Source organism: Sinocyclocheilus rhinocerous, unplaced genomic scaffold (genome assembly GCF_001515625.1).
Source record: "Sinocyclocheilus rhinocerous isolate Xijiao unplaced genomic scaffold, SAMN03320098_v1.1 scaffold851, whole genome shotgun sequence".
Classification (NCBI taxonomy): domain Eukaryota; kingdom Metazoa; phylum Chordata; class Actinopteri; order Cypriniformes; family Cyprinidae; genus Sinocyclocheilus; species Sinocyclocheilus rhinocerous.
The window spans coordinates 1531199-1555213 of NW_015624573.1; the positions used below are offsets into that span (position 1 = coordinate 1531199).

General features: G+C 39.1%; 1 protein-coding gene across 3 annotated transcripts in view; it reads right to left on the bottom strand.

Annotated features, from left to right (window-relative positions):
- Positions 1–24015, bottom strand: part of wdpcp (WD repeat containing planar cell polarity effector) — a 64700-nt gene continuing 40685 nt past the window's right edge. For all 3 annotated transcript variants that reach the window (XM_016558440.1, XM_016558450.1, XM_016558456.1), the window contains 9 exons: positions 17562–18207; positions 12597–12785; positions 12027–12150; positions 11811–11874; positions 6468–6570; positions 3907–4009; positions 1120–1205; positions 411–439; positions 1–113 (listed from right to left, as the gene is read on the bottom strand). In XM_016558440.1, the coding sequence (XP_016413926.1) occupies positions 66–113; positions 411–439; positions 1120–1205; positions 3907–4009; positions 6468–6570; positions 11811–11874; positions 12027–12150; positions 12597–12785; positions 17562–18207 (1392 nt within the window). In that variant the 3' untranslated portion in view covers positions 1–65. The remainder of the gene's footprint in view (positions 114–410; positions 440–1119; positions 1206–3906; positions 4010–6467; positions 6571–11810; positions 11875–12026; positions 12151–12596; positions 12786–17561; positions 18208–24015) is intronic.

Below are 24015 nucleotides of genomic sequence, written 5' to 3' on the forward strand. Positions count from 1 at the left end.
TTAGTAAAAAAAAACTTTTATTCTATAGTAAAAAAGTACTATTCATTGTACAAATAAATGTCTATTTACACTAAACCAAAATGAATAACTTTCAGTTTCCCCTCCTCAGGCACCTATGAGTCACAAAATATGAATATCATTATTACAACTATCAGCGAAAACTGCAGTAATAGATATTATACATTTAATTAAAAATGTAATACAATAATAAAATATTTTAGAAGTGAAATTATGACTAAAAAAATATTCATATATAATAATAGAAATATTCTGCTCAATTTTAGATATAACACCTGGCAGAACTGATTTGTCTACATGCATCAATTACAGGACAGTAAATGTTGCTCATACAAAAAGTGAACAATACAGTAAGAAATACGCCATATTATTATAGAAATGTAAATCATTACCTGGGTGTTCCGGTCAACAAGGTTGATTTCTAAAGAGAGAAAAGCATTAAAAATCACATAAAAGTGTCCTAAAAAGTTTTAAGCTCTACTTCAACCCATCTGCTTGCATGTCACAGCGCCACCTTTCTGCAACCGCACCTGAATCAGGTGATCAGATGAGCACCAATCACTCAGTAATCTGCCGTAAATGTACTGTATGTACGAGTGGGTGGAAGTGTTGAGTTCAAGCATCCTCTGCAGCTCAACTGGAGGAGGGTTTCTCCATGGTAAATTATGAGTGTGCCATTAGCATTCAGGATTATGCATGTATTAAAATTCTGATGTAAATGTCTGTAATAGCCTACAGTCTGTACTGTCCAATAAATATGTATGGGAAAAAGTTAAATTATTCTGTGGACAGAAAAGAATAAAACATTCATGTTTTAGGATGATTAGCTAAGTACAATACAAGCAGAAAAAAAGGCAGTCAACTTGAACCTATTTTTGAGAGTGCAAAACAGAAGGGAAGATATCACTCTCGGGGCATTAATGAGGGAATTATCTACGGCAGTAGAGCTCTGTGTAAAACACACAGTCAATATAAATTATAACCATAAAGCTCAACATGAAAAACAAGCTGTACGCCTTGATCCGAATACTGAGAACAATGTAGTCATTCAACCCTGTTACTTTTATATCTACTTTGAGAACTGTATTCAAAAGAACACACCTGTGTGTTTCCAAGGCCAGGTGCGATGACTTGTCAGGGCGTTCGAGAACTCGTCCGTAGCCTCGGAGGTTGACGTTTCTCCGGCCCTAATGCAGACAAAAGAGACTGGAATCATGTTTTTCATATATGACTGACTAAAGAAATCTCTCTAACCCCGTACGGTCAGACTCAAGAGCAGTTTTACATGTGCACTGCTAACTGTCCATGCTGTATGGAAATATTCTGGTCGTCTGCATTCAGAAAGATGAATGCATCACAGGATCCAGCATTACTATCCTGTTCACACTAATATCAATGTGTACTAGCATTCACAGCAGACGGATCTGGATCTCTTTCACACACACACACACATCAGGTCCGACCCTTAACAGGGAGAAGCTACGTGTGGGAGTCAGGCCTTTCCCAGGGATTCATGGGTATTACAAAAAAACACGCTGCCACCGTACGGCGTGCTGTCAAATCCAGCAAGCGTGTAAGACCGTGTGAATGTTATCAGTCGTATTGTGGGCTGTGCGATTTGGGTTTTCTGCGGCAACTGGCGATGGAGACTGGGTCCAATTTCTGTGCTTTTTCTATTTCCTTTAGTGATGCATGGTGCTTACAAGGAATCGAGGGAGGAGGAGAAAAAGAGGCCTACGGGGCGCAGCCCACACCATACAAACAAGCGAACAAACACATACACATCGCTACACATGTACAGATGCACTCAGATGCAAAAAGTGTCACGAGTCCAAGAGCTGGAGCGCGTCTTTCTGAGTGCGCCGAGTGTGTGTGTGTGAGAGAATGAAATGATACGTCAACAGATGTGTGTCGGGATGTTTTCCAGATATCCGCATCTTTGCCTCTCTCCCTGCGCAGGGCTGGATTTAGTACAACCGACGGTGATGCTACCAAGTCATTGTACTCCTCCTCTCGCTCACTCTCCCGATCTTTTTTTTCTTTGCCAGCACATAGGCATGAAGCTTGAATCAGTGTCTCTAAGCCTTATTGGCTCGGCATAAGAAACAATAAAACTTCATCGGAGACCAGATTAGTCTGGTTAAATAGAATTTTAAAAAATATCCAAAAAACAAATACAAAAAGGAAAAATGAGAAGAGGCTTTCCGCTCTCTCTCGACTGCTATTTATCTGGGTGGGAGTATCTCCCTCTGATGTCTTGTATGCGGTCGAGTAGCAATACAGGCCTGAAAACTGGGATTCCAGCTGCCAAATTACCCAAAACTCCTTATTTTATGTTTTAAAAACCCGTTAATCCCACCCCATCCTCTTTTGGCTGTCCACTCGGAACTGGCTGATGGGAGAGGCAGGATTTGAAGGAGATCGAGGGAGCTTAAGTGGGACAGAAAGAAAGAGAGTCAGCACAGTCAATGGTCCCTCCATCAACAGCAATGGAAGCAGAGAGAGAGGATAAGACAATAGGACAACCCTCATGTAACACACACACTCACACATTCACTCTACACACTACTTGTGATGCTCCAGGCCAAACTTGAACTACACATACTAGAAGAGTGAGTATGGGTGTTTGCTCAAAATATATGTTTGACATGAGTTTAAATGTATAGTTCACCCAAGAATTAAAATTTAGTCATTATTTACATCCCTCAAACTGTATGCTTCTAAGAATCTTTTCATAGTTATTTTCCATATAATGATAGAAGTTACTACATCTGTCAATCTCCAAAAGGGCCAAAAAAGTACCATAATATTAGAGCACAAAACGTACACACTATATTCCAAGTCTTCTGAAGCCATATGATAATCTTGTGTGAGGAACAGACCCAAATTTATATTGTTAATCACTGAATGATTGACCTTGACAAATGGATCAGTTCAATATCTGACAAAATCATTCTTTTCAGAAAGTTCTTTTCAATGAACTTGTTCATCAAACTGAGCAATTCGTTCTCAAACGGTTCTCCAGTTCAGCTCACAGAGTCAAGGCTCCAGTCAAAGCAGTTCTTAAGATTATTAACAAATAATGACTTAAATTTCACAAAGCTATCAGCTCTTACCACATAGCATGCGAGTTGTATGGAATACTTTTATGGAGACTTTATGCTTAGGAGTTTGACATCGAAATGAACTGTCATTGTATAATAAAGCAATAAGCCTCAAGAAGCCATGGTTTACTAATAATTGATAACAAGTAATGTCCAGAAAAATGGCTGCCAAACACATAGACACCAACACGGACACAAAGGAGCAGTAATACTGATGAAATGAGATCACAGGTGTGTGTTTATAGAGTATTTTACAATTGCCTTGAACACGGCTCAGCCAATCACAATCAAGGATGGGAACTATCACTTTTATCAAGATGCATGAAGATTCTCCAAAAACATCTACTTATGTGTTCCACAGAAAAAATAACAGCATATGGTTGGGAAAGATATGAAGGTAAATAATTACTAAATTTTCATTTTTGGGTGAACTATCCATGCTGCAAGACAGACCAGTTTTTGGCATTTTTAATGTATCAGCTAACAATTTTATCGGTAACACTTTAGTATAGGGACCATTTCTCAGTATTAACTAGTTGCTTATTAGAAATAATATTAACATATTGACTGTTTATTGGTACTTATAAAGCACATATTCTGCATGACCATTTTCTGCATCCTTAATCCTACCCAATACATAAACTTAACAACTACCTTATTAAATAAGCAGTAAATTAGGAGTATATTCAGGCAAAAGTCGTAGTTAATTGTTTGTTAATGGCAAGAATTGGACCTTAAAATAAAGTGTGACCATATGAATAATGAATTTAAAAAACACACACACCTTGATGCGGTGCTCCAGTGTTTGGGGTCGTGAACATGCCTCTCGCTGATGGTTGATGGTAGTTTGACTCCACTCTGCCCTTCGTACGCTGACTGACACTCATCTGAAAATCACACACAAAATCCCACCATGCCCGAGGGAACATGTAGAATCTTTGAAATGTAGAAGCTCTTCTGTATGACGCAGAGAGAGAGAGCGAGAGACAGAACATGACATATTGTGTAATACATGGGTGTCTTATACACGACTCTCCATTAAAATAGTGCACACTGGTTGTAGGCATGTGAGAGGCTTATGCAAAATTTACTTGAAAATCCAATTTTCGCTTACATAAAATTATTTGCAATTAATTATTTCATCAGTGTATCATGTAATTAACTTGATGACATTCATTATATTGGTTTAAGGGACTACATGGACAACAATTCCATGCCCGAGGGAACATGTAGAATCTTTGAAATGTAGAAGCTCTTCTGTATGACGCAGAGAGAGAGAGCGAGAGACAGAACATGACATATTGTGTAATACATGGGTGTCTTATACACGACTCTCCCAGACAGAGACAGTGAAGGTTACACATAACAAGAGACCATAAGTGAGACTTGATCTCAGGGAACACCCTACAGCACAGCAGTGTGTGCGTCTGCGTCTCGTGAGCTATAAGATGATCCCTCTCATATGCTCTTCTCAGAGTCCTCCTTTACAATTGACTCTCTCACCAAATCAACACACTCCTCAATAAGACAGTGAACACTGATCCTCTTCTGTGACAACAAAGCAACGGTGGAAGGATGGAAAAAGAGACAGACAGACAGACAGAGAGAGAGACTACATAGCGTCTATGCAGGGAGATCCAGAAAAATGGAGGGGGGGGGATACTTTTCAAAAATTTAAATGATTAGGGCTGTTCATTTAATTCATTCATTGAGTATAAATAGTTTTAAGAAAATGACACCATAAAAATTCTGCAATTATATGAATTTAATTTACTCGTGCTCCCAGACCTTTGGAATGATAGAGCTGTTTTAATCCAGAAGCAGCTACAGCAGATCAATACCATTAAAGCTGTTTTACACTTTGAGCTTTGTTTTATTTATGAGAATGGCCATATAATGTGTGAATATTAAGTCACTTTTGAATTTCTGGGGTGTGTGTATCCTTTAGAGTCATGGTTGGCTGACAGTGTGAGACATTCGCTTCAGGCTGGCCAAATGTAAACAAGACACCGTGTCTTTTTAATGCACAGCACAATGCCGAATCCTACCGCGCTCATTCCCTATTTATGATACCCCACACTGCCCTACAGAATTTCCTCTAAATATTCCTCTATTCCACAATAATCCCTGCACACAAACACACAATATCAGCACCTCAAAGAAGCTATTGACCCGAAAACGTACACAGAGCTGACAGAAAAGAAAAAGAGAGAAAAGGGGTATCTTGCACTATAAAAAAAATCTCAGGCAATGACTTATAATTGCAACATTTTAACTATTAACAGCGGTAGAATGCCCCCAAACAGACTATTTTGCCCATCTGTTCCTTTCACATTCACACTCTTAAGCACTTCCTTCCAAGGCTAAGGTCTGCTCGGGGTGAGAGAGCAGGGAAATCATCAAGGACATAATTAAGAGGCTTATGGGCAGACAGGGTGGGAAACACACACACACACCCACACCCACACCCACACACATACCCTCAAGTTTTCACCCCCTTATTAGAAGCTAAACACCTCCCTTGTCTCATCTGTACACCTGTTAGCCAAACCACTTCTGTTCGTCCCTCATCCCCCTCTTACTTTTCCTTTCTTTCTACTGCTCTCTTTCATTTGAACGAATGCCCATCCTGCTGGCCGAGGAAATGTATGTTGAACAGCACGTGGGACGTCCTCATCAGGTCAGCAGGAAACAGAATATCAGAGCTGAGGTCAATGGACTTTAAACCCGTCCTATTCAGCCAATTAACAACGTGAATGAATCAAACTCTCTCTATATCTGCACAGAGCGCTCCAAAAAAAAAACTTCAAATAGTCAAATATAATTACATAAGAGATTAAAAATGAGAAACCTAATGACTTTTTTAAATTTCCCAGTGGTGCCATCACCAGAGTCACATGTGCCTTACGTCATATCATGAAAGACTGAATGAAATGAACAGTGTATGTGCTTTTCAGAGCTAGAGTAAATTCTGCTGCGACACGCCACATGCAACGACTGGAGATGGAAAAAATGGACAATTTCTGAAATAAGCCATTTTTCTGTGTCAAAATAATTGTACCTATCATAGCTTAATATGTTTGTCTATACAATGGGAGACGAAGGGGATGTGGTCAGGAAAACCTGTTTGAAAACAGTCAATACTGTTGCAATTCCATCTGGTGACCAAGGTGATTTTACCCTGCAGCATTTATTTTAATTTTTCTAACAGAGTAAATGAAAACACACAGATAATGAGAGTTTATGAGTGATCATTTTGCACTTGTAAACACTAATCATTACACATCAATAGGAGATTTTGGAGCATTTTTTTTGTAACTAACATTATGTGAATAATTCTCTCACCTGGTGCCGATGTTTGTGCCTCTGCGTCTATTTCATTAGCCTTCTTCTTGGCTACAGAGGCTAACACCACCTCACCCTTATCTGCTGCCACGTAATGGAGGTCCTTTGAAGGTAAAGCAGAACAGCAGAGCAATCTAAAATTAATCTCAGCTCACATGACAATACTTCAGTTTTTTCCCTTTTTCATTTTTGCGCTCTGCTCAAAGAGAGAGAAGAAACGAAGAGAGGCTGCAGGAGAAAAAGAGAGAGAGAGAATACATAAAATAACCTGTTTGAAGTTTCAGAGGGGGAAAAATACAGATAAAAGTATTTTCAAACTTTCAAAAATCAGTCTTGCTCATTTGTTCAGTCACCTTTATGTTGTCCTCCCTCCTTTTCTCTTTCTCCCTGAACTCTGACCGGATGCAATCATACTGGTTTCAAAAAGCACAAAGATGTGGGGAAAGGCATGTGTCATCTTTTCAAAAGCAGGAGTGATGCTCTTCATGTCGGAATAGAGTTTAAACTATTGTCATTACGAGCAGGTGGGTGTGTGACGCACACACATCCACACACTCACTCTTGCTTTCTCTCTCTTAAATATGAGCCCTCTCATCCCAGAGAATAGACTATAATATATCTATTATAGAGCCTCATGCAGTCAGGAGACCTCCATTAACCCGCAAACATGTTTTTAAATGTCACACCATTAGTCCCACCAAAATGGATGCCGGATTGAGACGTACAACAGAGATAAAACACTAGATGTGCTTTACTGACAGAAACCTTTGGGGTATTAAAGTAAAAGTCTTTTAAAAAATAAAATAAAAATAGTTTTAACAAGTAGTTAATTCCAGAATAAACTACAGAGAGAGGCCTACCAACACAGTGGTAAATTCACTATAGAAAGGCTTATTGCTTTCACAAAATGAAGCAACAGAAAATATGTTAAAATATGTTGGCAAATAATTGCAATAATTAAAAACCAAACTAATACTGCCTAGTAATAGCTCATCAATCAGTTACCAGGAGTGTGATAAGTCTTTGAAAAAATAAAATAAAATAAAATAATAAAGTAAAATAAAATAAGTAAAATAATTTTGGTACACTTGAAAGCTTGTCTGCTTAAGATAATTCATATTTGGTCAGATTGTCATGTATACCATTCATTTCACTTATTCAATCATCACTCATCCAATCAAATTTAAGACCCAGAGCTATGTGAAACAAATCTGATGTAGTATGCATATTGTACCATGTGGTACAAAACGTTCTCAGTGAACCGAATATCCTTATGTATCAGTCGAGAAGATCCTCAGATGTTCAGACACGGTGGAAGAACGTATAATAATGCAATTGACAGGCTACATTTGACCATCTTGAAGGGGCCCATTCATGGGTAAATTAAAGTGAAAGTTGGGCGAGGAGCTCAGTGCTGTCTCCGAACTAATAAGATCCTCTCTCTTTCTGTGCGTTTAAACACTAAACCCATCCTTCCGCTTCGGGGACATCAGTCAGAGCTGCAGCGAGATGCAGGGAGGGTGAATGCAGCACAGTCAGACCTGCAGAGCACTAATGCCTGTATTGTCAACCAGCCTCTGCAAAGTCTGATCAAATGAGGGGAGGGGGATAAGAGTGACTTACAAACATCAAACAGGACTTGATTTAGCTCTTCACAGGCTCAGGGACGAGAGACAATAACCTCACGATTCAAACAATGATTCTTCTTTTTAAACAAAACAATCACAGGCGACCAGACATTAAAAAGTCTAAATTAACATTTAGGAGCCAAATGCCTTTTTACTTGAGAAAATACAGAATCACTCAATTATGATGGTATAATATTTTACCTCTTTTAAAAAAAATCAAATACTGAGTTTAGGATTAAACCTCACAGTTTTATTCCAAAACAAATTTAATCTTCCAATCAATTAAAAATTACAAACTCAGCTCTTTATGCTAAACAATGATCAATATTTTTTGCCATGTTTTTTAGAATACCACTTATTGCAACAAAACTCTGTTGTGCATACGTATATTTAATTACAAGTAATGATTCTCTGTCCAGTTTGAATTGGACACAACTGAAAATGTATTCCTGATTTACTGAGTCATCTGCAAACTCAGTAACAACTCTAAACGATTCAGTGAATCTGATTCAAATCTCAAACTACCATAGGAATTTGAGACCGTTTCATTAATCTTTTTGAGCGACTCATTAAAAAGAACCAGTTCATAAGAGCGGCTGTGTATTTTAAGAACCTCTACATTTCTATAACCACATGCATAAGAGGAAAAATCAGATGCAACAATAAAGATAGAGAAGGAAAACGAAAGAGTGCCAAACACTGGATATTAGCATTGCATCTGAAGACCTCTATTTTAGCTTAGCAGAACATAATGCTTTCTGAGCCAGAAAGACAGACAGATTGAAAAAAAGAGGAAGGCCAGGAAACAGAGGGCCAGACGGAAAAAAGCGACTGAATCCAGACGTCTAAGAGGGATGACAATAATTCTGTACATAAATCAGATATTATACCTCTTATTCACCACAGCTTACACAGGACACCGGATCTGGTCTAATCGTATTTATTTAAGAGCTTTAAGAGCTCAAACGCAGATAAACTGCCTTTTAGTGTTATTTTTGACTGGAGAGGCATATGGAGACAGGATAAACAGCTGGTCCAGCGATGATGCTTGATATTCGCTCGACGTCAGAAAAGAGTTTAAAATTAACATGGACCAGTGGAGCAGAGCAAGAGAGAGAACCATTACATGCGCAACTGTGCATTTACGCTCACACACGTGCGAAAACAATTCTGGAGGATCACACCTGTAATCCACGTGAGTGTTTGAGGAAGGTGTTTATCAGATACACGAGAGGGTCTTACAGAGTTCATTATCCATCTCAACACAGAAACCAGCCAATATCAGCTCTGTGCCGCACATCATGTCTAATCGTTGATATTAACACTGGCCCCCTCTGTTTCCAGCAAACACATGCCCCATTAACCAACAAAGCAAGCATATGATCACAATTATGATCTAATTAATTAATCGGCAGATCAAAAAAAAAAAAAGCACAGGAACGAGAAAAGTCAGCGAAATACGGCTAAACGAATTAGCGCAGACGCTATCAGGGTTCACATCAGAGGATAATTACAAGTATAGAATGTTACAATTATACAAAACACTCCAGCGAACGAGTGGAGGGGCAACCCTGCCCTCCCTCTCCCTTCTTCTCTACCCCTTTGGGTGACTCCGACCCCTCCAATTTCTTCCAACACCAAAGTGCTTCACTTCACAAAAGGCTCCTTACAAAAGAAAAGAAAGAGAAATTCTTTCGGTGCTCCATTGTTGGTTCGGAGACAATGGAGACTCCAGCCCGGCTCATACTGGGTGCTCTTACATGGGGCTCCGTCCGTTTTGTTTCAGCTGACCTTTGTGACACGGAGGGGAACAGATCAGATGGAGCAATGACCCCCGTTCGTTCTCTGCCTTTCTTTCTCTCCCTCTCTCCTGTGGGTGGTTTAATTTAACTTCTGTGGCTAATTAGTCAAGAGCCAAAACCGCAGGGTGAAACGCAACTGCCTTCTCTTTCTCTGTTTCTCTGCCTTTAGCTCGCTCTCTCTCTGCTCTTTGTTGATTCACAAGGACTGATATTCATGGGCCATTCATAATTTGCCACTTTCGTCTCTCTCATCCTTTCTCTTTTGCGTTTTCCCAGTGCATGTCCCAAGAATAACAGATCCAGGTTTCCTTTGCCCTTCTCTCTCCCTCCCTCCCTCTCTTCTCTGCCCTTTCAGGCTTGTGTGGCTCGAGCTCCACCTTTTCAATTGGGGCCCTCAGCAGCAGCACTTAGTGGGGAATGAATTGGAACGAGTGCGATCGGCGTGAAAGAAGGAGGGAGAGAGAGGAACTGCATGAAAAAAGGACAGAGAAAAAGAGAGAGACAGCGGCCGGAGTGAACGCTAATAGGGAAGGTGTCACTCGGGCATGGAGAGAGGAGGCCTAGAAAAGGGGTCACACACACAAGACCATTTAAAGGAGTGAGAAAGGAGAGGGAGAGAAAAGATAGTGAACCGGCCACGAGAGCTGTGAAAGACAGACTCCCTCGCTCTTTTTCTTCCACACCCCCCTCCCTCTTTCTCTTAGCAACTGTTGCTCTCTGGAGTCTCGGGGATTCTTGTTATGGTATAGGAGAGAGGGCACGTGACATGGCCAGGGGCCTCAAACCCCGAGCTGCACCTGCCCAGAGCCTCTCAGTCCAAAACAGAGCCAACTCAAAGGTCTCTGAATGTGTAACCCACCCATAACTAAACTATTGTCACAGACAATGGCAACACATTTTTAAGTTCATTTTAGTCATTTTAAAACAAATTTTTAATTTATACCTTGTCACAATATTAAATTAATGAATCTTTTTAATGATCACAGATTAATTTATTTTCAAATACATAAAAAGCTATGATTATGCTAGATTAAAGACTTAATTAAATTAGTTAAAACATGCTTTCTGTCTGCATTTTTGAAAATTTTCATATGTACAAAATGTACATTACTATTCAAAAGTTTGGGACAGAAAGAGTTTTATAATGTTTTTGAAATAGGTTTCTTATGTTCACCAAGGATGCATTTATTTGATCAAAAACAGTAAAAAAAAAAAAAATCTGAAATATTTGAAATAGTTTTCTATTTTAATATATATTTTTAAAGTAATGTATTCATGAGATGGCAAAGCTGAATTTTCAGCTGCCATTACTCACGTCTTCAGTGTTACATGATCCAGAAATCATTCTGATACGTTGATTTGGTGCTCAAGTACCAATCTTATTATTATCAATGTTGAAAACATTATTGCTGCTCAATATTCCTGATACATTTGTTTTAGGATTATTTGATGAAGAAAAAGTTCAACATTTATTTGAAATATAATTTTTGTAACATTACAAATGTCTTTACTGTAGCTTAATTTAATGTGTTCTTGCTGAATAAAATTTCTTTAAAATAAAATATTACTGATCCCATACTTTGAAGGTAACCCCAATCTAGGGTTTGTGAACTCCTGGAGGTTTCTAAAGCGGAATTTTTGTGAGTTGATAAAAATCTAATAATTAAATAATAATGTAAAATTAAAATAAAAAGACAAAAACAAATAAATAAAACTTAAAATAAAAACACTTACTAAAAAAGACAGAATATTAAAAAATGTATTTACCTGCATTTCATGTGACCATTAACTGACATCACAGAACTGTCAACATGCAAATGTGTTATCAAGTTATTGAAAAATCAACTAAATTGAGATTGTTGTTGTATTGTTTTGTTGCCATTGTATGTGCATGTCTGAAAGTGTGTGCTCACCATGAACAGATCTCTCGCACCGATATCTACAGCCAGCAAGAAGGCTTTTTCAAACCTCTGGTGTCTGGAAGAGAGAAGTCAGAAGCATTGCAAAGCCATTTCTGAACACCTGACTGACTGCTGATTTTTATTTAATTATTGTTTTCAACTGAAGAGGAATCAATCAGATGCAGGAGGTGGTGTGTACTGTATGTAGAGTGTGTGTTATGTGTGTACCTGAGCAAGTGATGGAAGAATCGGCGGGTGTATCGGCTGATGGGATCTCTGTACTCCAGTATGACAGTGTTTGAGAGGGGTCTGCAGGGGGCATAAAACATCCCCAGCGCAGCTTCCAACTGACCTGCAATCATACTCAACAGGATCAAATATGTACAAGCAGTGGCCCCAATCCGTTCTCATTGCATTAGATACAAAATATCAAACAATGTGAAATCTGCAAACAAATTATACTAGAGCATTTCTCAAAACAAACTTCAAGGTGGTAACAGTGACTTCCTTTAGTTCAACACATTAGCTAGGAATGTTAATGATGTAACGCAAACTTTTAACAACCACAAAGTGTCAAACTACTTTTACTTTAATTCTGAACCATACATATATGTTTTATTGTGGTCCATGGTCCTATTAGCTATCACTCTCAGCACCAGAGCACATAACAAGATTTAAATACTGTTATTTTGAAGTGTAAAGACCTTTTTGATTCTAAGCTGCACTTTCCCTGACACTAATTAAGTTTAGGTTTAGTCTCTGTTCAGAAATCAAAGCCTGCAGGTCTGGAGTCTTTACCTTCAGTTTGCTGGTCCAGTGGTTTTCTCAGCAGGTGATCTGTGATGGAGCTGAGTGACCTGTAACACTCTGCTCCCATCATGGCCCAGTCCATATTACCCAGAATTCCCAGTGCTGCGTCCACCTCCTCACAGCGCAAACGGTGCTGTACCAGATCACCTGGGCCTAGCTGAGCGCCATTGAACACACCTGCACATAGAATAAATACATGTTATTGGTGTTACTGAATGGTTGTGAAGTGACACATATGAAATATATGATGACTGAAGCAGACTTAAAAGAAGCAAATACTGCAGGAAAGTCCAAAAGTTACAGTATTTCCATCAAATACTAGACGTAATCGACTTATATTATAAACAAAAATAATATTTGGAATTTTCACAATTCCACAGAACGGAGAAAGCGAGAAAGAGGTTGTGGAAGCTCTGGATCATATGAGGTGGGAGATCTTTAGAGGCGACGCTCTGTAAGATTGCCATTGACATTTGGATCGATCTTCAGTCTGTGCTCTTTCCCTGTAGCACACTTGAGAGGTGTGTGTGTGTGCATTTACCTAAAAGACAATCACACACTATTTTAACCACAAAAGGGTCTTCAAACTTTTCTTCAAACTGGTCTAAATGTAAAAATTAAGGCTCGACTCATATGGATTTTTTAACAGCTGATACTAATACAGTTGTCTATAGAGAGTAGGGTGTTAGATGCCAGATATCATGCCACTATATGATAAAATACAATTTTTGAAGGCAAATGAGATGAGAAGGACAATAAACACTAATTTTACATCATGATGATATACTTTGACATACATTACCATTCAAAAGTTTGTCGTTTTCGAAAAAAAAGTCTCTTATTCTCGCCAAGGCTGCATTCATTAAATCAAAAATACAATAAAAACAATATTACTGTTGAATATTATATAAATTCCAAATAACTGTTTTTTTATTTGAAAATGTTTTAAAATGTAATTTATTCCTGTGATGGCAAAGCAGAATTTTCAGCAGCCATTAATTGAGACTTCAGTGTCACATGATCTTTAGGAAATCATTCTAATATATCAATTGACTGATCTCAAATTTTTGAATGGTAGTGTATATAATGTTCCCTTTCAGTCGGTCACTCTCGACGTCACGTCGGATGACCGACGAATTGGGATCTCGCTTAGGGGCCGCCGAGAGAGTCGGGCTCGAGTGGGATCTTCCACCGCGTCCCGAACCCTCAAGGTTGGACGATTGGTTTCTCGGGGTGGCTTGCGCTGGTTCTCAGTGCCCCGCCTCGCCCTCCTTCAGGGAACGAGGGTTACCATACGTAACCGAGACGGTATTAACTATTATATATGTACCAAGGTATTTACATACTACTATCAAGTACAAGTAGTGCTGTGTTAACACTATACATTTATATAATGTGTTGATTTGAACGTTGTTAAATTGTGGTGACTTAAATGGCACCAAAATAATGTTGTCTAGTCAATTCAGTAATATATTACAAAAATACTGTTTTCAATACTGCTCTCACAGAGTTACGACATAATTTTTCATTACAAAAAGTTTATATTTATTAATCAATTATTTCATACTTATTTTTCTGACAAGTTTAAAATATTTTTCTAAAAACAGGTATTTACAATACTTTAAAAAATCTGTATTGTTATAGGCCCTGCATAGTTTTTGTTACTGTTGTTACTTTATCAGCTATTATCCTTAATATCTTTAGGTGAGTGCTAAATTTACAGTAGTTTCAGATTTCATAGTGCGTCAAGAGCATTTCATATATTTAACCACTAAACACACACACACACACACACACACACACACTCACACTTACACTCACACTCACACAATCATTCTTCTGTATCCGCTGCCCTCTCTCTTTTCCTTTAATTCCGGTTATTTTTCTTTCTCTCTCAGACACATCTTTCTATTTCTAACTCTCATCTGTCTGTTCTCTTGCTAACTTTCTGTGAACGTTAGTGTCGGTGATCACAATGAACAGTAATCACCTGAGGCGGTTGACACCCGTAAAGGTGGCTTTAATAATGTAACAGAGCTTAATCCAGCCATACTGGATTTGCTTTTGAACGGCACACTCAATCGCATCTACGCTTAACCTTGCTCACTTCTCAACAGGAGACCATTAGCACAGCCACGAAAACCACACGCACCATAATATTATTGACAAACACCACACAAACAGAGAAATATGTTGCCTATCAATAAAACAACCCTTCAGGACCCTCTGTATTCATGATTCCTGAAGTCTTAAACATGAAGGAACCTGCCCATAACACAGCAAAGTAAAGTAAATGACCCATGTTTGTTATCTCTTTCTGTTGCTAAACCAATTTTAACTCCCCTCTTGGACAGAAATCATCTCCTGTGGATGTTGGGATCAGAAGGAGGCGCCATTTTGCGGCAAATAAAACGACAGCCACCATTTTTTTGTAAGTGAATTTGGTAAGGAGGTCAGGTAGGGTCCAATTAAAACTGCATGTGGGAAATTAACAGGCCGCCTCCCACAAACCCCTGAAGAGCAACTAATGTGACTAATAACAGTGTGGAGAGAAATGACAGACGTCAGCACAGACACAGAAGAGCTGCAGAGAGACACAAACCAAATTGAAAAAGAAAAGGCTGAGGATGAAAAGTGCACCGATTAACAGTTAGTTTACACATATGTTTTTTACACATTTATATGAACATTTTTAAATAAATACAGACAAAATTTAATTGTTACCATTTTTAAAATAAATAAATAAGCAACATAAAAAGTAATACATTTAACTGTTCTGTCCAGTAAAAAAGCTTTAAAGGACAGTTAGGTGACCATTAATAAGAAGTCATAAATTTCATTACATTAATTGTTGATTGTGTTAAAAAATAAAAATAATTTTGACTTTGGAGAACAAAATTAATTGGAGAACAAAATTTAATTGGAGTACAACATTTAATTGTTACTTAAAAAATATGAAATAAAATACAAAATTCAATTGTTACTGTCTTTTAAATAAGGTAAAAAATTTAACTGTTCTGTGAAGTGAAAAACCTTGACAGTTAGGTGACCTTCATTTATGAGAATTTGTGATAGTGATTGTGATAACAAAATACTCATTTGGACTCTTAATTGAAGTTGTTTTTCTTGTTCTTAATTGTGGTAAGTGGTATAAAAAGACCCCACTAATTTATTTATTTGAAATATTTTATAAATATATAGGCATAATGACACAACCAAAACAAACAGGGTGTCTTATGTGATGCAACCAAAGGGCTCCAAACGGCAATGCTGTACAATTTCCTCTCCTTTAAATTAATCTTGTTTCCCCCTCACTCCCTTTTTTTTCACTTTCTCAGAGTGTGCCGGCCAGCTGCCCCCAGTATCCACTCCGTACAGCAGCTCTCCTGTGCCGAGCGTGTGCCCAGATGAGATAACTCAGGGAGGAGAGGAAAAAACGAAGGGAGGGTGAGCAAAAGAAAAAGAAAGAGCTGCTTCCTTGGAAAGACTGGAGGTCTGCCAACTCTTTCATCCTCTGTGCGTCCGATTCACTCACTTCATCATGTAGCAGTTCTAGAGATATAAGTCAATAAATATGGGCGCGTGAGCAAGACAAGCCCAACGAACACGTTCACAAACAAATAAATAGACAAACGGGCAAACAAGCGCTGCTCAATAGCTGCTCCGAATTATCAGTCGGAAAGGATGTGCGTTTGCTTTCTTCATCAAAACCTTGGCACGCGATCAGAGGAGAGGGAACTGCTGTTGCTGTCTCTCCCTTCCACCCTCCCTTGCTTTCTACCTCTCTCTCTCGTAGAAAACGCTTTCTCTTGCTGACGCTCTCCATTTCATCCAGTCGCTGGGAGTCACATTCACTTCCAAAGTCAAAATTAAACACTAGGCATGGGCAGGTTTTGATTGTCAAACTTTATCTGGTGCCCTGAGGGACCGTAAGCCACTGTAAATGATTTATCAGAGAAATGCATCCCAGAATGCACCTGGAGGTGGCAGCCCAAGGGTGGGTATCGAGTGACCTCAGAAGACTTGGCCCCTGCATCTGCCATTCCCTCAAATGTCTGTGTGCTTCTACAGTTCTACAATGAACGCAATCTCAGACGGCACACTCACAATCTGAAGTATATAACACACAATAACACCACCACGCACTCTCTCGATCGGACAAGCTCTAATCTGATTGGCTGGCCTTATGCGTGTCCTTTACAAGATAGAGGGTTGCTAAAATTATTACTTCTGGAAGGACTAATCACTGGATTTGCCAAAGTGTGCAAGGATTGTGACATCAAATCTTTTATTTCGGGCTCTTAGTAGCAAGAAAACTAGATATCTATATACTGCTTCCTTGCAACTGGGAAGAAGAGGGGAATCAGGTAATGGGCTATTTTAAATAACTGCTTTCTGTTTGTAAAATGTAATTTATTCCTGTGATGGCAACGCAAAATTTTCAGCATCCATTACTCCAGTCTTGATCCTTCATAAATCATTCTAATATGCTGATTTGGTGCTCAAGAAACATTTCTTATTATTATCAATGTTGAAAACAGTTGTGCTGCTTCATATTTTTTTGGAAACCTTGATAAAAAAAAATTCAGGATTAAACATACTCGTTGGTGTGGATACTGCTGACAGTTTTTTGATGAATAGTTAAAAACTGTATTTATTTGAAATAGAAAAAAATTATTTTTCAACATTATACATTTATTTACAGTCATCTTTGTTCAATTTACTGAAACTGAAAATTTTGCTGAATAAAGTTATTTTTTAATCTTACTGATCCCAAACTTTTGAATGGTAGTTTAAGTCTCAAGTGTAAATTCTCTCTTCAAGATTGTTGTGTGTCTGTGTTTTATGACTTCTAGCTATATAAATACAATAATGTTCAAGAATCTTTAGCGCTACACTTCAAATGATCTACTGTGATTTCAATCAAGTAAACTACAGAAAGGTCCCACTGACCTAATCTTAGCCTCAGTGCAGCAAGCGGCCCTCCATGAAACCGAAGCAGCAGTAAGTCATGTGCCTCCAGACCCTCGTTTCCATGGGATATCGGACAGTAGGCCCAATGCATCCCATTTAGCCCCTCAGAGGTTTTTATGTGACGAGAGAGCTGCAGGCTGGGGCCTATAGAGCCAGGAGTCGGTTCTTCACTCACTAACCGCAGAGGGAGAGGCGAGAGTCCCATATCAAAGCACTGGAGTTCGCCTTGACCTCCGCCCACCACCAGCAGACCTCCTGAAGGATGCCATGCTAGTACCGCCGGCACCATGGAGCAGGAGGCCCACTGGGAGTGGCCTGTCTGTGGGTCAAAAAGAACTACAGAGCAATCCTGAAGCCCCAGGAGAACCCAGCGCTCCAACGGGTCACGACAACAGATTATAGGTTTGGATGTCAGGGGTAGAGGAGAGCTGGACAGACGTTGGAGACATCCACGAGCACATTCATATACACAGGTTTGGACTTCAGGAGGCTGGGCCTCCTCGTACAGCTCAGACGTGGAGTGTTTGGCCTCTTGGTGCAGCTCCACGGTCAGGACATGGTAGGGTTGGGTCAAACTGAATCTGCAGTCTATAGGGTTTCCATCAGTTCGGATAGAGCTCAAAACCTACACAGAGAGAAACAGGGAGGAAAAAAAGAATTTCATTGAATCATTGAAGTATTTATTTTTTTCCAGAAAAAGTACGTGAACCCTTGCATCTACCAGTTCAGTTTAATTATAAATTGATTGTGCATGCCCAGTTCACAATTACAGGAAATATTTGGTGAAAGTTATTTCTGCTAAAACCAAGGGTTTACATACTTTTTTCCTATTCATCTGTCACAACAGACAGATAAAATTTTGTTAATATACTTGTATCAGTTCATGTTTTAGTTCATGTACTTGTTCTGAACTGTAAAATATTTATTTTATTACAAATTTAACTTTCAAATTTTGGGCAGTTTTATTTATAGTGTAGTACTATAGCTGGAAGAGACTAAGAAATGATCAATAGAAAAGAGGGAACAAAATGTGGTTTTGAGAACCACATCTCAATGTGTGTGCTAAACTTTTTAAAACATTATTAGAAAAGTTATGCATAATATGTCATTTTAGTGAAATGGAGAATGAATCATCTTAAAATAATTATAATCAATATTTAAAAAACTTTGAGCGCCACAACTCAATGTGTCAAAGCATGTGCTCTTCTACACCACAATTCTCAGAAAGTTGGGTGACTAAATTATATTTCAAAATGATATATACAAAAAGTAACAACCCTTAGCAAGGTAAAACAGAAACGGAGAAAGAAACAAGCGGTCTTGAAGAACCACAGCTAAACCAAAAGTTACAAACATTTTGCAAAAGTAAATATTCAGCATGGGCACCTCCATCCCTGAGACAGTAGAAATCACAGGCCCAACACACATGTTGAGCAAATTTGTTTGGAGATTTAACCTCAAAATGTGCACACAAACAGTTTAAAAAGTATCCTATCAGACGGCAGCACGCAGGAAGTTGGGGTTTACCTGTAGTATGTGTGTTTCTGGTGCAGACGGTGCGGTGAGAGAGAGAGAGACTGAGAGCGATGGGCTGGCACAGAACCGTGGCGTGTGCGCCAGCATAGGAGACTGAGTTAAGCGGGTTGCCGATGGTTTCTGTGAAAGCAGGGGATGAGTTTTTTGTCTTTTTTTTAGCTGTAATCCCCCCTGGGCCGACTCCCGCTGCACCCCAGGGGGTGAGAGGGGTTTAGTGAGAAGGCGGGAGAGGAGTTGCTGACAGCACAGAGGGGAGATCCGGAACAGTGCCAGATCTCCACAGAGCCAGGCCCCGCTGAGACACACCTGCCCCAGCCACAGAGGCCCCCATTCTGGGCCTGTCCACAGCTGGGCCTGGGCTCAGAACCAACACCCCACTGACCACGCTAGCAAAAGACCAACGCCCCAACTGCTTTGGCTAATACTCCGACAATGTTGACCCCGCTAGCACTAAGCTAGTCAAAAACTAGCTAGGGCTAGGTTGAACACCTTATCAGGCCTTTTTAAAGTGGTCAGCTTGCAGCTCAGGCCAGAATTTGTGACCTCACGAGGCTAATGCTTTGCTAATACCATGCTAGGCAATGCTACAGATACTATTCGGGCTAATAATACACACATTTAAACGCCTTGAATAACATTGTGCTTCGTTGTGAATGTAAAATCGCGGACTAGAAGTGCCATAAGGAGAAGTGCACAATCCTCACACTTGTTTATCCGGTTTAGCAGTAATGGATAGCCATAGAGAGAAAGGGCTAAGCTCTTTGCCACAGTAACACTAAACAAAAACAAAAAGATGAAGAAATAAAGGAGAGTTGGTTGAGAGGCAGTATGTTTGCCTCAGCACTGGGGGACATTTCGAGTGTTTTTCTCCCACCCGCCACAAAGGTTTTAACATCTTCACAGAGTGATTGATCCTTCTTAAGACCTGCATTCACACACATGCACACACAAACATCGCAAATCCCACAGCTGCCGCTGAAACAATGACAGATTCAATTTCACAAAGACAAACGGCATCTTGGTGAGTTGGGGAGGTGCAAATGAGAGCGAGAAAGAGAGAGAGAGAACAGTGGTAAGTGAGTCTCTGTTAGTTATTGGTTTCAGTCACTGGTCAAAACTATTCTTTTCTTTTCTTCTCTTCTCTGGACTTTCTTTTGCAGCTTGAAAGATAAACCCAAAGAGGTCCAGCTGAGCAGCAGGCCTTGTTCACAGCAGTAGAGCTCTTTGAGCCAATTTTCCAGCTCAGAGAGCAAACAGTGAGAGAGAGCGAGAGAGAGGGGGACAGTGAGAGAGGGAGAGAGAAAGGGAGATGATGATGAAGGCAATCTATGAAAGTTCTTGCTGCTGAGTCTCCACTCTTCTGGTGTGTGTAAATGTGTGTGTGTGTGTGTGTGTGTTACTCAGATGCTTGTCAGGCCGCTGTGGCATGAAATCAACACAGAAGCATTCGCTCTACTGCACCTGCACATGCCCAAGAATTTAACCCGAGAAATCACATTCCACTCGGACCTTTTCTCTTCATATATAACATGGTCTGGAATCATAACAGCAGCCATGCGCAGAAAAATTACAGAGATTGAAACCATTCCACATGAGCCTTCTAAAATCAAATCAACACTGACCGAGAGTCACTGAATAAGGAATACATTCAAAAAAAATGAGCGGAATAAATTCAGCAGGACAAATACCTCAGTCAGAAAAGGCGTCTGTGTCAAAAAATGTGCGTATATACACTACCATTCAAAAGTTTGGGGTAAAAATGTATACTTTTCTTCAGCAAGGATGCGGTAAATTGATCAAAAGTGACTGTAAAGACACGTATAATGTGTCAAATATATTTCTATTTCAAATAAATGCTTTTTTTTTTTTTTTTACTTTCAATTCATCAAAGAATCCTGAAAAAAATGTAACACAGTTTCCTCAAAAATTTAAAGCAGCACAGCTGTTTTCAATAAGAAATGTTTGCGAACAAAAAAATAACATAGCAACATTAGACTATTATGAGCACATTTGTTGGGATATAGTTTGACAATTTAGGTTGTTTGAGACCACTGTGGTCATAACATTTCCTCAAGAAATTCCTTTAAAAAAAAGTGGATGTCCCTGAATGTCACTGACTCCATGGTCTACAGTGGGTACGGAAAGTATTCAGACCCCCTTAAATTTTTCACTCTTTGTTATATTGCAGCCATTTGCTAAAATCATTTAAGTTAATTTTTTTTCCTCATTAATGTACACACAGCACCCCATACTGACAGAAAAACACAGAATTGTTGACATTTTTGCAGATTTATTAAAAAAGAAAAACTGAAATATCACATGGTCCTAAATATTCAGACCCTTTGCTCAGTATTTAGTAGAACCACCCTTTTGATCTAATACAGCCATGAGTCTTTTTGGGAAAGATGCAACAAGTTTTTCACACCTGGATTTGGGAATCCTCTGCCATTCCTCCTTGCAGATCCTCTCCAGTTCTGCCAGGTTGGATGGTAAACGTTGGTGGACAGCCATATTTAGGTCACTCCAGAGATGCTCAATTGGGTTTAAGTCAGGGCTCTGGCTGGGCCATTCAAGAACAGTCACAGAGTTGTTGGGAAGCCACTCCTTCGTTATTTTAGCTGTGTGCTTAGGGTCATTGTCTTGTTGGAAGGTAAACCTTCGGCCCAGTCTGAGGTCCTGAGCACTCTGGAGAAGGTTTTCGCCCATTCATCTTTCCCTCGATTGCAACCAGTCGTCCTGTCCCTGCAGCTGAAAAACACCCCCACAGCATGATGCTGCCACCACCATGCTTCACTGTTGGGACTGTATTGGACAGGTGCCTGGTTTTCTCCACACATACCGCTTAGAATTAAGGCCAAAAAGTTCTATCTTGGTCTCATCAGACCAGAGAATCTTATTTCTCACCATCTTGGAGTCCTTCAGATGTTTTTTAGCAAACTCCATGCGGGCTTTCATGTGTCTTGCAATGAGGAGAGGCTTCCGTCGGGCCACTCTGCCATAAAGCCCCGACTGGTGGAGGGCTGCAGTGATGGTTGACTTTCTACAACTTTCTCCCATCCCCCGACTGCATCTCTGGAGCTCAGCCACAGTGATCTTTGGGTTCTTCTTTACCTCTCTCACCAAGGCTCTTCTCCCCCGATAGCTCAGTTTGGCCAGACGGCCAGCTCTAGGAAGGGTTCTGGTCATCCCAAACGTCTTCCATTTAAGGATTATGGAGGCCACTGTGCTCTTAGGAACCTTAAGTGCAGCAGAAATTTTTTTGTAACCTTGACCAGATCTGTGCCTTGCCACAATTCTGTCTCTGAGCTCTTCAGGCAATTCCTTTGACCTCATGATTCTCATTTGCTCTGACATGCACTGTGAGCTGTAAGGTCTTATATAGACAGGTGTGTGGCTTTCCTAATCAAGTCCAATCAGTATAATCAAACACAGCTGGACTCAAATGAAGGTGTAGAACCATCTCAAGGATGATCAGAACAAATGGACAGCACCTGAGTTAAATATATGAGTGTCACAGCAAAGGGTCTGAATACTTAAGACCATGTGATATTTCAGTTTTTCTTTTTTAATAAATCTGCAAAAATGTCAACAAATCTGTGTTTTTCTGTCAATATGGGGTGCTATGTGTACATTAATGAGGAAAAAAAATTAACTTAAATGATTTTAACAAATGGCTGCAATAATAACAAAGAGTGAAAAATTTAAGGGGGTCTGAATACTTTCCGTACCCACTGTATACAGTATATATACATATATGTAGCTGTGTTATTGTTAATTTCATAATCTTTCTGTCTTTTTTCTTGCCATTTTATCTAATTGGTAACTTATCTACAGCAGATAATTGATTATTTGCATTACACTAATGCTTAATCTTTACTCAAACAATGTCTTTAGCAAATATTTGATAAAAGCTCCTTAAAAAAAATAACACCTTTGCTCTAAGCGGATTTGCAGAAGGTTCAGTAAACTTTCTATAAACTTTATATGTCTTCAACTGTGTAAAACAATCAAATAATCAGATCAAGTCACCACAGCAATTCCAAAACTTCCAGAAAATGATTTAAAAAATAAGGAATTTTAAGATTATTTAATTATTATTTACACTGTCTGTAGAACAAAAGTTTATGGTTATTTTCTGCCATAAGTTTTCGGACATTTCACTTAACCCTAAAATACAACACAATGCAAAAAAACAGGTAAAACATCTGTGAAAAATCTTCGTATTAACACAGTACTTTGGACCCCATTTTACAGACTTTTCTTAGAGTCTATTATTATTATTACGTTTTTTTTATTTGTCCTTCACTCTTTATCTTTGCAGTAAAACCTTGCACTTGCACAAATCTTTGCACTAAAGACCTTGATGCAAATCAGTAAAAACATTTTGCCATTTCTATTTTCTTTAACCAAGCTCACCACAAACTTAGGAAACAGAAGTTGTCATCCCTCCTTCATTTCTATATACCTGAATAAGAAAAAACGTGATTTGAAAGTTGCTGATGATCACAAATTGCAAGCTTTTTGATAAAATAATCAGTTTTCACACATGAATCACAGGAAATAGTCACAAAAACATCATCCCTTATCAAGTGAACTGCTTTTAATGACTCAATGAAAACTTGATTATACTGCGCACTGAATAAATATATTATCTGTCAAGTGACTTTTTTTCTACTCTTTGTGTGCTGATGGGACAGTTAAGGATCTTTGACTTACCTCCAAAGTGCCGTAAAAATCATTATCTTTAGTTATTAACCACAAGAATGGGTACGCAGAGACATGTACATGTAATCAGATTCTCAATCTCTGATAAGACATTAATTATTGCCATGCACAGAGTCTCAGTCACAGCCCTTCTTTTCACATTCAGCTGACAGGACATTTTCCCCATCTTCAA